The sequence below is a fragment of the Malaclemys terrapin genome, chromosome 4 (genome assembly GCF_027887155.1).
Source record: "Malaclemys terrapin pileata isolate rMalTer1 chromosome 4, rMalTer1.hap1, whole genome shotgun sequence".
Classification (NCBI taxonomy): domain Eukaryota; kingdom Metazoa; phylum Chordata; order Testudines; family Emydidae; genus Malaclemys; species Malaclemys terrapin.
Genome location: NC_071508.1, coordinates 61,763,201 through 61,776,232, shown reverse-complemented (window position 1 = coordinate 61,776,232; position 13,032 = coordinate 61,763,201). Strand labels below are relative to the sequence as shown.

Genomic DNA, 13,032 nt, shown 5'->3' with positions numbered 1-13,032 from the left:
CATCTGGAGTGGTCCTGAAGCAGCAGGAGGAACCCCACATGCGAGAGACCCTGCCAGTTCTGCGAGGAGTCCAGCAAACTCCAGGGGCAAGCCTGCTACGGAGAGACTGACTCAGCTATCTGGCCGTAAGAACTCCAGTAAAGCTGCTACCTAGCCACTCCTGAAGTAAGGTGGTGCTGCTGAACTTTTCATTTTCTGTTGACCCCAGGAGGGGTTTGTTCTTTCCTGAGTTTCTTTAGAGAAATGGAATTTTTGAAAGGTAAATGTCCTACCTAGTGCAACTTTTGCTTTTCCCCACCCATCACAAAGTAAGCAGGTACCTCATACATACTTTACTGCTCTTGGGGAAACTTCTAGATATACTTGGAAAACAATTGTATACCAACTTTTATTAAATAAGTGTACTTGCAGTCATGTGACATGAAATATTTTATTCTGCATGCCCTGTAACTTCTTTTCAAATACATTATTCAAAATTTGGCAATAGTGATTTTTTTAATGACTCCTCCTATTTCCAGATATGCATGTTTGTAATATAGATGCAATAATTTAAATATCCAGTTAACTTGTTTTTTAATTATTTTATAATGATGATTTATATAGAATATTTTTTCCTGTATCTCATTGTTTGAAATTTATCATGTGAAATGATACATTTATTTTTTGTATTTTTAAAGGATACGTCCCAATCTTTGCTGCTAATTCACTAAGTGTGATATTAGCAATACATTTGTGGCTTGCATTGTTCAGTTAGATTAGCAAGACAGAGTTAAAGCAAGTATGTCTTGAGGGCAGATGGTAATACAACATCTAAAAGAAGTCTTCTTTCTTGAGGGGGAAAGGGAATAATAATCATTTGGGGAATTGGGAATTTCCACTTACTAAGTGTGGCATACAGAAGTGGAGTGCTTTTCATTCCTTCACTTTGTACCATTAATTCTCATTGCAAAGCACTACTTTGTGTTAAATTGTATTATAGGATTGTTAAGAGTGTTAAATCTAATCTGAAACCACCAGTTCATTTATTAGAAGTTGCAAAATGAGAGTGCCCCAGAAGTGCCACTAAGACAATACTTTTTCATATTTGGTTTAGGTTTTGTGTTATACATGGCAGCCACTTTCCTTTTTATTTATTTGATGAAAATGATGAAGATGTAGTTGCATATCCGCAAAGGGGAGGCCAACAAAATCCAAAATAGTAATCTGTTAGAGTCTGCCATTTGCTTTGTTCCACAGAGCAAAACAGTGTTTTCCTGTTGGTCCACTGTGTAAAAACAATGTGTTCTAAGGCACGTATCACCATAGTGTCTGTGTGCTACACCTATAACAAAATCAGTTTCCTGCAAACCTACAGACTTAATACTAATTATTTTAATTTTTTAGATATAGGTTTAATTTAGGGTTAGTTAACTTTACTATTCTAACTTATAGAATGGGTGCTTTTTGTATGTATTGTTTGGGAAAGTAAATAAAATAAACATCATTTCCTTCTTATGTTGCTGATCCTTGATAATTTATATAACCGATGCTTGTTTTTTGCTTCAGAAACTGAAAAAATGGCAGTTGCTACTACTGCCAACACCACTGCTCTTGTAAAACAGGAATCTCCAAACACTACTGCTCCTGTGGTAAATGTTCAGGAGAAAACAAGTTCAGCAGAACTCCTAAAGATAGCTGACCAGGATGGTGTGACTTCAGACCAGTTAGCAAAAATACAGGCAGCTGTTGCAATAGAAGGATGTACTGATGAGGAGAATACGGACAGTGGAGGAGAGGGCATGTACAGAGAACGTGATGAATTTGTAGTGAAGATTGAAGATATAGATATGCTAAAGGTAATCCAAATGTTTGTTCTGAGTAATTACCAACACACACCCTGAAGCAGACATCAACAATCAAACTACCAAAGGGCAGAGGCATAATAGTCTACTGCATAGCTAAACATATTTGTGATGCTGCCAAGATGGCATACAGGTGTGGTTCTAGTTTTGGGTAGCATCACTTTAATTATGTGTCAAGCATTCATACTAGTTAAATGATAAAGGTAAATAACTGTAGCAGATAACCTCAATTAGATCTCAAAATTGTCTATAGACATACATACATTAGTTGACAGGAATCTTCCAGATTTGATGCATGTCTTTTAACCTTTTCCAAAAGAGCTAAAGTTTTCAAGGATTCTTGACCTCACCAGAATACATCCTTATTGAAGACTTTGATAAGCTTTCCGGCGTATGGTGTTGAAGAAGTATGTGTCTTAGGCCATGTCTACACTACAGCGTATGTCAGCATAATTTATGTCGCTCAGGAGTGTGAATAAACCACCCTCCCCCCCCTTCCCCCTCCGAGCGACATAAGTTACAATGACATTAAGCGCTCGTGTGCACAATGTTATGTTGGTGGGAGAGCTTCTCCCACTGACATAGCTTCTGCCGCTCACAGAGGTGGTTTTATTGTGCCAACAGGAGAGCTCTCTTCCGTCAGCATAGAGTGTCTTCACCAGACGTGCTGCAGCAGCGTAGCTGCATCGGTACAGCTGCAGCACTGTTCGTGTAGATGTGCCCTTAGCTTTTTGTTTCAGGATTTTCTTTTTTTTATTTTTGTGGAGGCTTTGTTTGCTACTCTAACAAGGAGTGGCTTCCATGTGGATCCACTACAACCCTTCATAAGATCTGCAGCGTTTAAAGAAACCTTATTTGTTTTCTCCATTTCTAATTCTTCTTCTGTTTTGTCTTCCTCATGTCCACTCCTCTGCTACTGTTCTAGCTCACAGATTTGATTATTACTTTTGCATGTCACTTTAAAAATCATTCCTAAATATCTTTATTCTTTGCCTTCCTATGGACCCTTTTGAATTTAAATTTTAAAATAAAAGTTCTGTTAATAATTTGCTAGGTTTGTCAGGTAAGTTAAGGAATAACTAGTTTTAAAATATTCTCACTTTGCAATGTTGGATCCTAATCTTTTAGGGTTTTTCTCATTTTATAACCATTTGAAAATACACTTTTAAAAGTTTTTTCTATACTTAAAATATTCCCTTAAAATATGAGAATCTTTATAGATTAATATTTAAATGATGGATTTCTAGTGGCTGGGCAATGATAATTATTACAGGTATGTTTAAAATATTTTAGACACAAATGTTTTAAGAGGATCTATTTGAGCTAATTGTTGTTGAACTAAAAGTTGAACTGCAAATGTAATCTTTGTCCAGTTCACTAGTTATTATTGAATTTTTTGTTTTCACGTAACTGCAAGTATCATGCTGTAATGTCAGGTACTCTGGGAACTCTACAGTCACAGAGAGCTAGCACTAGGGAACATGGGAAGTCATGTTTCTGGTATTTGGTGGTTTTGTTTTTAAAAATTATTTTCATACTAACAAAGGCATGATGATAAAAAACTTTGAAAAAAGTGACAAATTGCTGAAATGAAATTTGTCAGGTTTTTATGGTTTGATTGCATGGTACAGTAGCTGTGGCATCACGGCATAGATGGAGCTGGCTAGGTCAGCTTCAAAGATCTTGAAGAAATAAATTTTGAGGTTTGGTCTATAGATCTGTGCTGAATATACCTCGTAGTTAATATCCTGGTACCATCAGCACATAATAGTGGTGTAGTTGGAATCTGGAGAATTTATATCCGGTTTATCTCTAAAGAAAAATATTAATACATTTTGGAAGGAAAATAAGCACAATTTTTAGCTAATAATTTTTTGGTTCTTATAGATGGCTTTACAAACAGGAAAAGAGCCTCCAGCAATCTGGAAAGTACAAAAGGCTTTGTTACAAAAGTTTGTTCCTGAAGTTCGAGATGGACAGAGAGAGTTTGCTGCTACTAATAGTGTAAGTATGAAGATTCCTTGTAAAACCGCAGTGACTTCTGGTTGGGCCCCTACTCGCCCAAAAGAAAATATCTGACCCTGGAGCATTAAAGGAACATGACATTTCTGTTTACTTTCTGCAAAGATCTCCCTAACTCTAGGGCTAGAAATGAATGATTAGTGGGTCCCTCTGATACTTTCAGCAGAACGACAATAAGAATTGCTGTCGTATATTCAGGGCCAGTTCTCATTTTCATTCTTGTTTCTTTGTGCCATGCAGGTCATGCAAAGGAACCAGATTCTGGTCTCAACTGCCCAGTTTAGCATTCCCCCAGCGAGGAGGAGTTCTCAGCTGGGATAAAGCTGGTGGAGCTGGGTCCTGTGTTCTTTCCCCATACTTGCATCCTGGCAGTGTTTATGGGACAAAGGGGTGGAGTGGAGCTCAGGTGGAGTGGAGCTCCACTCTGAAGATCAGCTAGTGTAGAACCCCTTATGGACCATACATTGACAGTATAAAGTAGGATATCCCCCCAGTTGCTCTTCCATGCAAGTGTAAGTGCAGACCAGCCAAGTAACCGCTCCCTGGTGGTGCCCCGCACCCTGTGCCTAGCATAGCTCAGATGCAGGAGAAAACCAAGCCCAGTGTCTATATTGTCTTATTTTCTCATTTATATTTTAAGGATATTTAAAATCCAGAGGCAATTCCCTCCCAAATTCCAGCAGTTTTAGAGTAGATCACTTTTGTACCCAAATAGATGGTCTTAGTGTGTAAATGATAAATTGAATAATTTCGCTTAGCAAAATAACTTTAATTGGAAAATCTGTGTATTTATATGTTTTTGTTTTGCTTTTCACAGTATCTTGGGTATTTTGGGGATGCAAAAATGAAATACAAACGGGTGTATGTGAAGTTCATTGAAAATGCAAACAAAAAGGAGTATGTCAGAGTCTGTTCAAAAAAACCACGAAGTAAACCTGTACAATCTGCAAGGTATTTATTTTCAGATCACTTTTTATTTTATTGCATTGGTTTGGCATGAGCCACACACGTGCGCTAATATTTCAGAATATCTTATTCAAAAATGACACTAATGCAGCATTAAGTGGAAACTTTGAATTACTTGCTTTGAGCAATTAGTTAAAGTTTCTACAGCAGCTAGTAACTCTTCCCCTTTGCTTCTATGGATTACAATAGTTTTCCATTACAGCTATGAAGGATTTGGAATGCCACATGACTCAAATGTCTATCTTGCCTTACTTCTTACTCAACATAAATGGAGGCCCCCAGGTGAGATAATTTCTCAACACTTAGTAATATATACATGCTGTTGGTACACAATTACATATCTATTCCCTTGTGGAGTTTGCAAGTTAAGTCTGTGTTTCCAGATAGCTTGGATGACAATGCTGTCTGGATGCCTCAGAAGTAGCATACTTTATTCTCAACTCTCGGAAGACAAAAGTTTGGCTCTTGGGTAGTAGAGATGGTTGTCAGAAAGATGCTCTTCCTTCTATTATATCACTGCTCATAGAGAGGGCTTGTTTGGCAGTAAAAAGCAAACTAAAGAATTTTGTCAACACTTTAAATCATGTTCTTACCAAGGAAAGCCATGTATCAGACTTAGTCTGAAAGTATTTCATTTGTACATTTTCACAGACTGCTCCCGTATATATCACATGCCAACCTTGCAACAGCAATACATCTCCTAATGTCCAGAAGTTCAATTATTGTATTTCTCTCTTAGTAGAGCTACACAGTGTTGCTCATTGGCTCATAACGTGTTATGAATATGACCGTATGTTTACTTACTGATTTGAGTAATCATGGTCACATTATGCCTCCTCTTTACATTATTCTTTACAATGGCTGTCTATAAAATGACCACCCTATTGTGGGTAAAGCCTTTTATCATGTAGGCCCTGGCTATGTTTTAAGGCACAACCAGGGCCGGCTCTAGGCACAAGCATTCCAAGCATGTGCTTGGGGCGGCACTTCGTTGTTTTTTGTGGTTTTTTGCTTCGGCGGTGACACTCCAGTTGGTTTTTTTTTTTGCTTGGGGCGGCAAAAAACCTGGAGCCGGCCCTGGGCACAACAGCAATCCTGATAAAATAGTAAGAGGCCGTTATGGCTCCCATCATGAATACAAAAGAAAGGCTGCAGGACAAAGTGAGTTACACATAGCAAGCGACATAAAAGGAAAGAAGAGGTTCCATAAATACATTAGGAGCAAGAGAAAGATGAAGGAAGGTATAAGTCCACTCCTTAGCAGGGAAGGAGATGATAATGGATGACAACAAGAATGCTGAATTATTTAATGCCTGTTTTGCTTCAGTATTCTCTAAAAAGTATAATTGTTGCTAGATACTTAACACACTTCGTATTAACAAAGGGGAAGGAACACAAGCCAAAATAAGGAAAGAACAGGTTAAAGAATATTTAGATAAGTTAGTTGTACTCAAGTTGGCAGGGCCTGACAAAATTCCCCTTAGGGTACCTAAGGAAACAGCAGAGGTAATCCCAGAATCATTAGTGATTATCTTCAAGATCTCAGAGAGGACGGCCGAGGTCGCAGAGGACTGGAAAAAGGCAAATGTAGTACTTTTTAAAAAAGAGGAAAAAAGAAGACCTGGGGAATTGTAGACCAGTCAGCCTAACTTTGATACCTAGAAAGATATTGGAACAAATTATGAATCAGTTTGTGAGCACCTAGGGGATAATAGGATTATAAGTAATAGCCAACATGGATTTGCCAAGAACAAATCATGCCAAACCAATCTAAGTTCCTTCTTTGATAGGGTTACTAGCCTACTGGATAGGGAGGAAGTGGTGGACATGGCATATCTTGATTTTAGTAAGACTTTTGACATGAGTCCCACATGACATTCTGATAAAAAAAAAAAAACTAGAGAAATGTGATCTAGATGAAATTACTATAAGGTGGGTGCAAAACTGGTTAAAAGGCTGTACTCGGAGAGTTATCGAAGGTTTGCTGTTTATCTAGTGGAGTCCTACAGGAGTCTGTCCTGGATCTAACACTATTCAATATTTTCATTAATGACTTAGATAATGAAGTAGAGAGTATGCTTATACAATTTGTGGATGATACCAATCTTAGAGAGATTACAAGTGCTTTGGAAGACAGAATTTGATTTCAAAGAGGCCTTGACAAATTGGAGAATTAATCTGAAATCAACAAGATGAAATTCAATAAAGACAAGTGCAAAGTACTACACTTAGGAAGGAAAAATCAAATGCACAACTATATAATGGGTAATAACTGACTCGGCTGTAGGGTGACGAGATGCCCCGATTTTATAGGGACAGTCCTGATATTCAGGGCTTTGTCTTATATAGGCTCCTATTACCCCCCAACCCCTGTCATGATTTTTCATACTTGCTATCTGGTCACCCTACTTGGCGGTAGTACCGCTGAAAAAGATCTGGGGGTTATTGAATAGGAGTCAACAATGCAATGCAGTTGTGAAAAAGGCGAATATCATTCTGGAATATATTAACAGGAGTGTCATATGTTAGACACAGGAGGTAATTGTGCCTCTCTACGCTGCACTGGTGAGGCCTCAGCTGGAATACTGTGTCCAAGTCTGCGCACCACACTTTAAGATGTGTACAAATTTGAGAGAGTCCAGAGGACAGCAACAAAAATGATAAAAGGTTTAGATAACCAGACCAATGAGGAAAAAATTAAACTGGGCTTGTTTAGTCTTGAGAAAAGAAGACTGAGGGGGGACCTGATAGCTGTCTTCAAATATGTTAAGGGCTGGTACAAAGAGGATGGTGATCAATTGTCCACGTGTACTGAAGGTAGGTAGGAAAAGAAGTAATGGGCTTTATCTGCAGCAAAAGAAATTTAGGTTAGATATTAGGAAAAACTTTCTAACTATAAGGTTAGTTAAGCTCTGGAACAGACTTCCAAGGGAGGTTGTGGAATAATCATCACTATAGGTTTTTAAGTACAGGTTGGACAGACATCTGTCGGGGATGGTCTAGCTATACTTGGTCCTGCTTCACCACAGAAGGCTGGATTAGATGACCTCCTGAGGTCCTTTTCATCCCTACATTTCTGTGATTCTATATTTGAGATCTCCTTCTTGAACTTCCTTCTGATGGAGTTTTTAACTGTGATTCATCTGCCCCTGAGGGATTACACCATTGCATTTTAGGTCATCGGATGACTGTGCCTTTGTGGAGGGTTCTAGGTCTAAAACTTTCCCTCTCCAATGTTGGAGTGTGATGACTATATTTAAATATTTTCTTCTTTGTATTCAGTTTAATTCCTCTTATTTTTGTTTTATAGTGTTTAGAAATGTGGTTTTATTTTATTTTTTTTATATTTAAATATTTTTAAATATCGCAGTGTATTGTTCTACAGAGCCACTGGGTAGTGATGAGAGGATAAATAAAATTCTCATTCATTACATTAAACCTCACCCAGTATTTATGCAGGAATATAAAATGTCACACATTCATATGTGGTTGTGAAAATTAAAGTACAGGAGAGTCTATTGATAGAGATTCTCTAGGTTTTAGTCTGGAGGAGAGGATGGAAGAGGCTAAAGTAGGGGCCAGATCAGACAAGAAACATTCACATAAAAAAGAATCTGACACATCAGAAAAGGGCAGACAAATAAACAGTGACAAGTTTTTAAAGTGCTTGTACACAAATGCTAGAAGTCTAAATAATAAGATGGGTGAACTAGAGTGTCTCGTGTTAAAGGAGGATATTGATATAATAGGCATCACAGAAACCTGGTGGAGTGAGGACAATCAATGGGACACAATCATTCGGGGGTACAAAATATATCGGAAGGACAGAACAGGTTGTGCAGGGGAGTGGCACTATATGTGAAACAAAATGTAGAATCAAATGAAGTAAAAATCTTAAGTGAATCCACATGTTCCATAGAATCTCCATGGATAGTAATTCCATGCTCTAATAAGAATATAACATTAGGGATCTATTATCGACCACCTGACCAGGACAGTAATAGTAATGATGAAATGCTAAGGAAGATTAGAGAGGCTGTCAAAATAAAGAACTCAATAATAGTGGGGGATTTCAATTATCCCCATATTGACTGGGAACATGTCACCTCAGGATGAAACGCAGAGACAAAATTTCTCAATATTTTAAATGACTGCTTCTTGGAGCAGCTGGTAGAGGAACTCACAAAGGAAGAGGCAATTCTGGATTTCGTCCGGAGCGCAGGATCTGGTCCAAGAGGTAACTATAACAGGACCCTTAGAAATAGTGACCATAATATAATAACTTTTAACATTCCTGTGGTGGGAAGAACACCTCAACAGCCCAACACTGTGGCATTTAACTTCAGAAAGAAGAACTATGCAAAAATGAGGGGGTTAGTTAAACAGAAATTAAAAGGTACAGTGACTAGAGTGAAATCCCTGCAAGCTGCATGGAAGCTTTTCAAAGACACCATAATAGAGGCCCAATTTAAATGTATACCCCAAATTAAAAAACACAATAAAAGAACTAAAAAAAGACCCACAGGCTTAACAACCACGTAAAGGAAGCAATAGGAGATAAAAAGGCATCTTTTAAAAAGTGGAAGTCAAATCCTAGTGAGGTAAATAGAAAGGAGCATAAACACTGCCAAATTAAGTGTAAAAATGTAATAAGAAAAGCCAAAAAGGAGTTTGAAGAACAGCTAGCCAAAAACTCAAAAGGTAATAACAAAATGTTTTTTAAATACCTCAGAAGCAGGAAGCCTGCTAAACAACCAGTGGGGCCCCTGGACGATCGAGATACAAAAGGAGCACTTAAAGACGATAAAGTCATTGCGGAGAAACTAAATGAATTCTTTGCTTCAGTCTTCACAGCTGAGGAAGTTGGGGAGATTCCCAACCTGAGCCGGCTTTTATAGGTGACAAATCTGAGGAATTGTCACAGATGGATGTGTCACTAGATAAGGTTTTGGAATTGATAAACTTAACAGTAACAAGTCACTGGGACCAGATGGCATTCACCCAAGAGTTCTGAAAGAACTCAAATGTGAAATTACGGAACTACTAACTATGGTTTGTAACCTGTCCTTTAAATCGGCTTTTGTACCCAATGACTGGAAGATAGCTAATGTAACGCCAATATTTAAAAAAGGCTCTAGAGGTGATCCTAGAAGTTACAGACTGGGAAGTCTAACGTCAGTACCGGGCAAATTAGTTGAAACAATCATAAAGAATAAAATTGTCAGACACATAGAAGAACATAAATTGTTGGGCAAAAGTCAACATGGTTTCTGTAAAGGGAAATGATGTCTTACTAATCTATTACAGTTCTTTGAAGGGGTCAACAAACGTGGACAACTGGGATCCAGTGGACATAGTGTACTTAGATTTCCAGAAAGCCTTTGACAAGGTCCCTCACCAAAGGGTCTTACATAAATTAAGTTGTCATGGGATGAGAGGGAATATCCTTTCATGGATTGAGAACTGGTTAAAAGACAGGGAACGAAGGGTAGGAATAAATGGTAAATTTTCAGAATGGAGAGGGGTAACTAGTGGTGTTAGTCCTAGGACCAATCCTATTCAACTTATTCATAAATTATCTGGAGAAAGGGGTAAACAGTGAGGTGGCAAAGTTTGCAGATGATACTAAACTACTCAAGATAGTTAAGACCAAAGCAGACTGTGAAGAACTTCAAAAAGATCTCACAAAACTAAGTGATTGGGCAACAAAATGGCAAATGAAATTTAATGTGGATAAATGTAAAGTAATGCACATTTGGAAAAATAACCCCAACTATACATACAATATGAAGGGGCTAATTTAGCTACAACTAATCAGGAAAGAGATCTTGGCGTCATCCTGGATAGTTCTCTGAAGATGTCCACGCAGTGTGCAGCGGCAGTCAAAAAAGCAAACAGGATGTTAGAAATCATTAAAAAGGGGATAGAGAATAAGACGGAGAATATCTTTTTGCCCTTATATAAATCCATGGTACACCCACATCTTGAATACTGCGTACAGATGTGGTCTCCTCATCTCAAAAAAGATATACTGGCATTTGAAAAGGTTCAGAGACGGGCAACTAAAATGATTAGGGGTTTGGAACAGGTCCCATCTGAGGAGAAATTAAAGAGGCTAGGACTATTCAGGGGGGATATGAGGCTAGGAGACTAAGGGGGGATATGATAGAGGTATATAAAATCATAAGTGATGTGGAGAAAGTGAATAAGGAAAAGTTATTTACTTGTTCCCATAATATAAGAACTAGGGGCCACCAAATGAAATTAATGGGCAGCAGGTTTAAAACAAATAAAAGGAAGTTCTTCTTCACACAATGCACAGGCAACCTGTGGAACTCCTTGCCTGATGAGGTTGTGAAGGCTAGGACTATAACAGGGTTTAAAAGAGAACTGGATAAATTCATGGAGGTTAAGTCCATTAATGGCTACTAGCCAGGATGGGTAAGGAATGGTGTCCCTAGCCTTTGTTTGTCAGAGCGTGGTGATGGATGGCAGGAGAGAGATCATTTGATCATTACCTGTTAGGTTCACTCCCTCTGGGGCACCTGGCATTGACCACTGTAGGTAGACAGACAGAATATGGGCTGGATGGACCTTTGGTCTGACCCAGTACGGCCATTCTTATGTTCTTATATTCATCTGTATTATATTTCAACCACAAACTCTTGATTCATAGTCTGCCAAAAGTGTTATAGAATTTCCATCAGATATTCAAGGTTAGTAAGACCACCAATATCTTAGTAAAATAGTGATTGGAATACACCTGTAGCTCCCAAATACTTCCATGACTCGCCGTAACCTTGGACAAGAGAGTTTACCATGTGCAAATTGGGAATACTGCTACTTAATCACTGGCTGTTGCGGATTAATTAATGTGTAACAGCACTTCAAAGATGTAAAACTAAGTGCTAAGTATTAATGAAAATGATCATACTAGAGTGCAATGGAATAAACTTACATGACTCACAAAAAGTACCATGATTCTTTTTATTAAAATTAGATCTTGTATGAATTTATTTAGATATAAAACTGTTCATTATAATATCGCAGGCCCACTCATTACAAACCAAGTAACAGCACCAGCAAAACTCCTGATCCTCCAGCACCAAAAACTACAACAACAAAAGTCTCTTCTGTGAAACCCAAAGCTAAACAGCCAAAGATAAAGGCTGAACCACCACCAAAGAAACGGAAAAAATGGAAAGAAGAGTTTTCATCTTCCCAGTCTGATTCTTCTCCTGAAGCCCAGAGTGATGAGGATGGTGAGTGGTGCTCTGTTGTCAGGCTTTTATATTTGTTTTTAACTGAATTTAAACTGAAATCATAAGTACATTATAACATATATAGTCTATAAATGTTGTGTGATCTGCAAAATTCCCTTAGAAGGCAGGGAATTTGTCATGAAAATTTAACACCCGCCACATAAAGTTTATTCTTCTAGCCCTTTACCATGATGATTAACATTATTAAAAATCTAATATTTTACTCTCCCTTTGGGAGTGGGCAGATTTTGCAAGGTTGCTTCAGAATGTAGTTCTGCTTTAAAGAGCAATAATGTAAGAATGACGCATCTTAATCTTACCAGATTTGTTCTTTGTGTGTATTCAGAGTCATATTTGCTTAGTTGAGTGAGAGGAATACATTTTTAATACTTAGCTGCTTTTAGTCCCACAGAGCCAGGACATCTATTGTAGAAGAAGTTGATTCTATTCTGGATCATGTCTCCTTAACAGAATTGCTTACCAATTTCCTATTATGTCCTCAACCACATCTGTGACACCCACTGTCTGCACTGACGTTGCATGGATGTAAAAGTGGGCAGAATTTGGATGCACAGAACTGGCAGTTAGGAAAAAAAAAATCTTTTGATAGAAAAATCAACCAGATTTGATCTGGAGTCATTCACACAATAATCATGGAACCTTGAGATGCTATTTTTGCAGTAATTTTCTTGGTAGACCAACTCTTTCAAAGGTTGTTTTTGCCATATTTAGATTACTTTGAGAGAGTTTCCATAGCTTTGTTCTTCTCCGTTTGTTGTTTAAACTTCACATGCATATGAAGATAAACTTGGCAGCACCCTGACCCTGTACTATTGGATTTCCAAGGCACATTGGCCACTGGAATTTAGACTACTGTACCTCTTTCAGCAGTCTGATTTGTCTTGCATACCCCCAAGTTACATCTCATTTAAACACTACTT

At 38.0% G+C, this 13,032-nt stretch overlaps 1 protein-coding gene across 3 annotated transcripts in view; it reads left to right on the top strand.

Moving 5' to 3' along the window:
* QSER1 (glutamine and serine rich 1) overlaps window positions 1–13,032 on the top strand; it is an 85,286-nt gene that overhangs the window by 52,628 nt on the left and 19,626 nt on the right. For all 3 annotated transcript variants that reach the window (XM_054025258.1, XM_054025260.1, XM_054025259.1), the window contains exons 5-8: window positions 1,546–1,835; window positions 3,729–3,845; window positions 4,681–4,814; window positions 11,880–12,091. In XM_054025258.1, coding sequence (XP_053881233.1) covers window positions 1,546–1,835; window positions 3,729–3,845; window positions 4,681–4,814; window positions 11,880–12,091 — 753 coding nt within the window. The remainder of the gene's footprint in view (window positions 1–1,545; window positions 1,836–3,728; window positions 3,846–4,680; window positions 4,815–11,879; window positions 12,092–13,032) is intronic.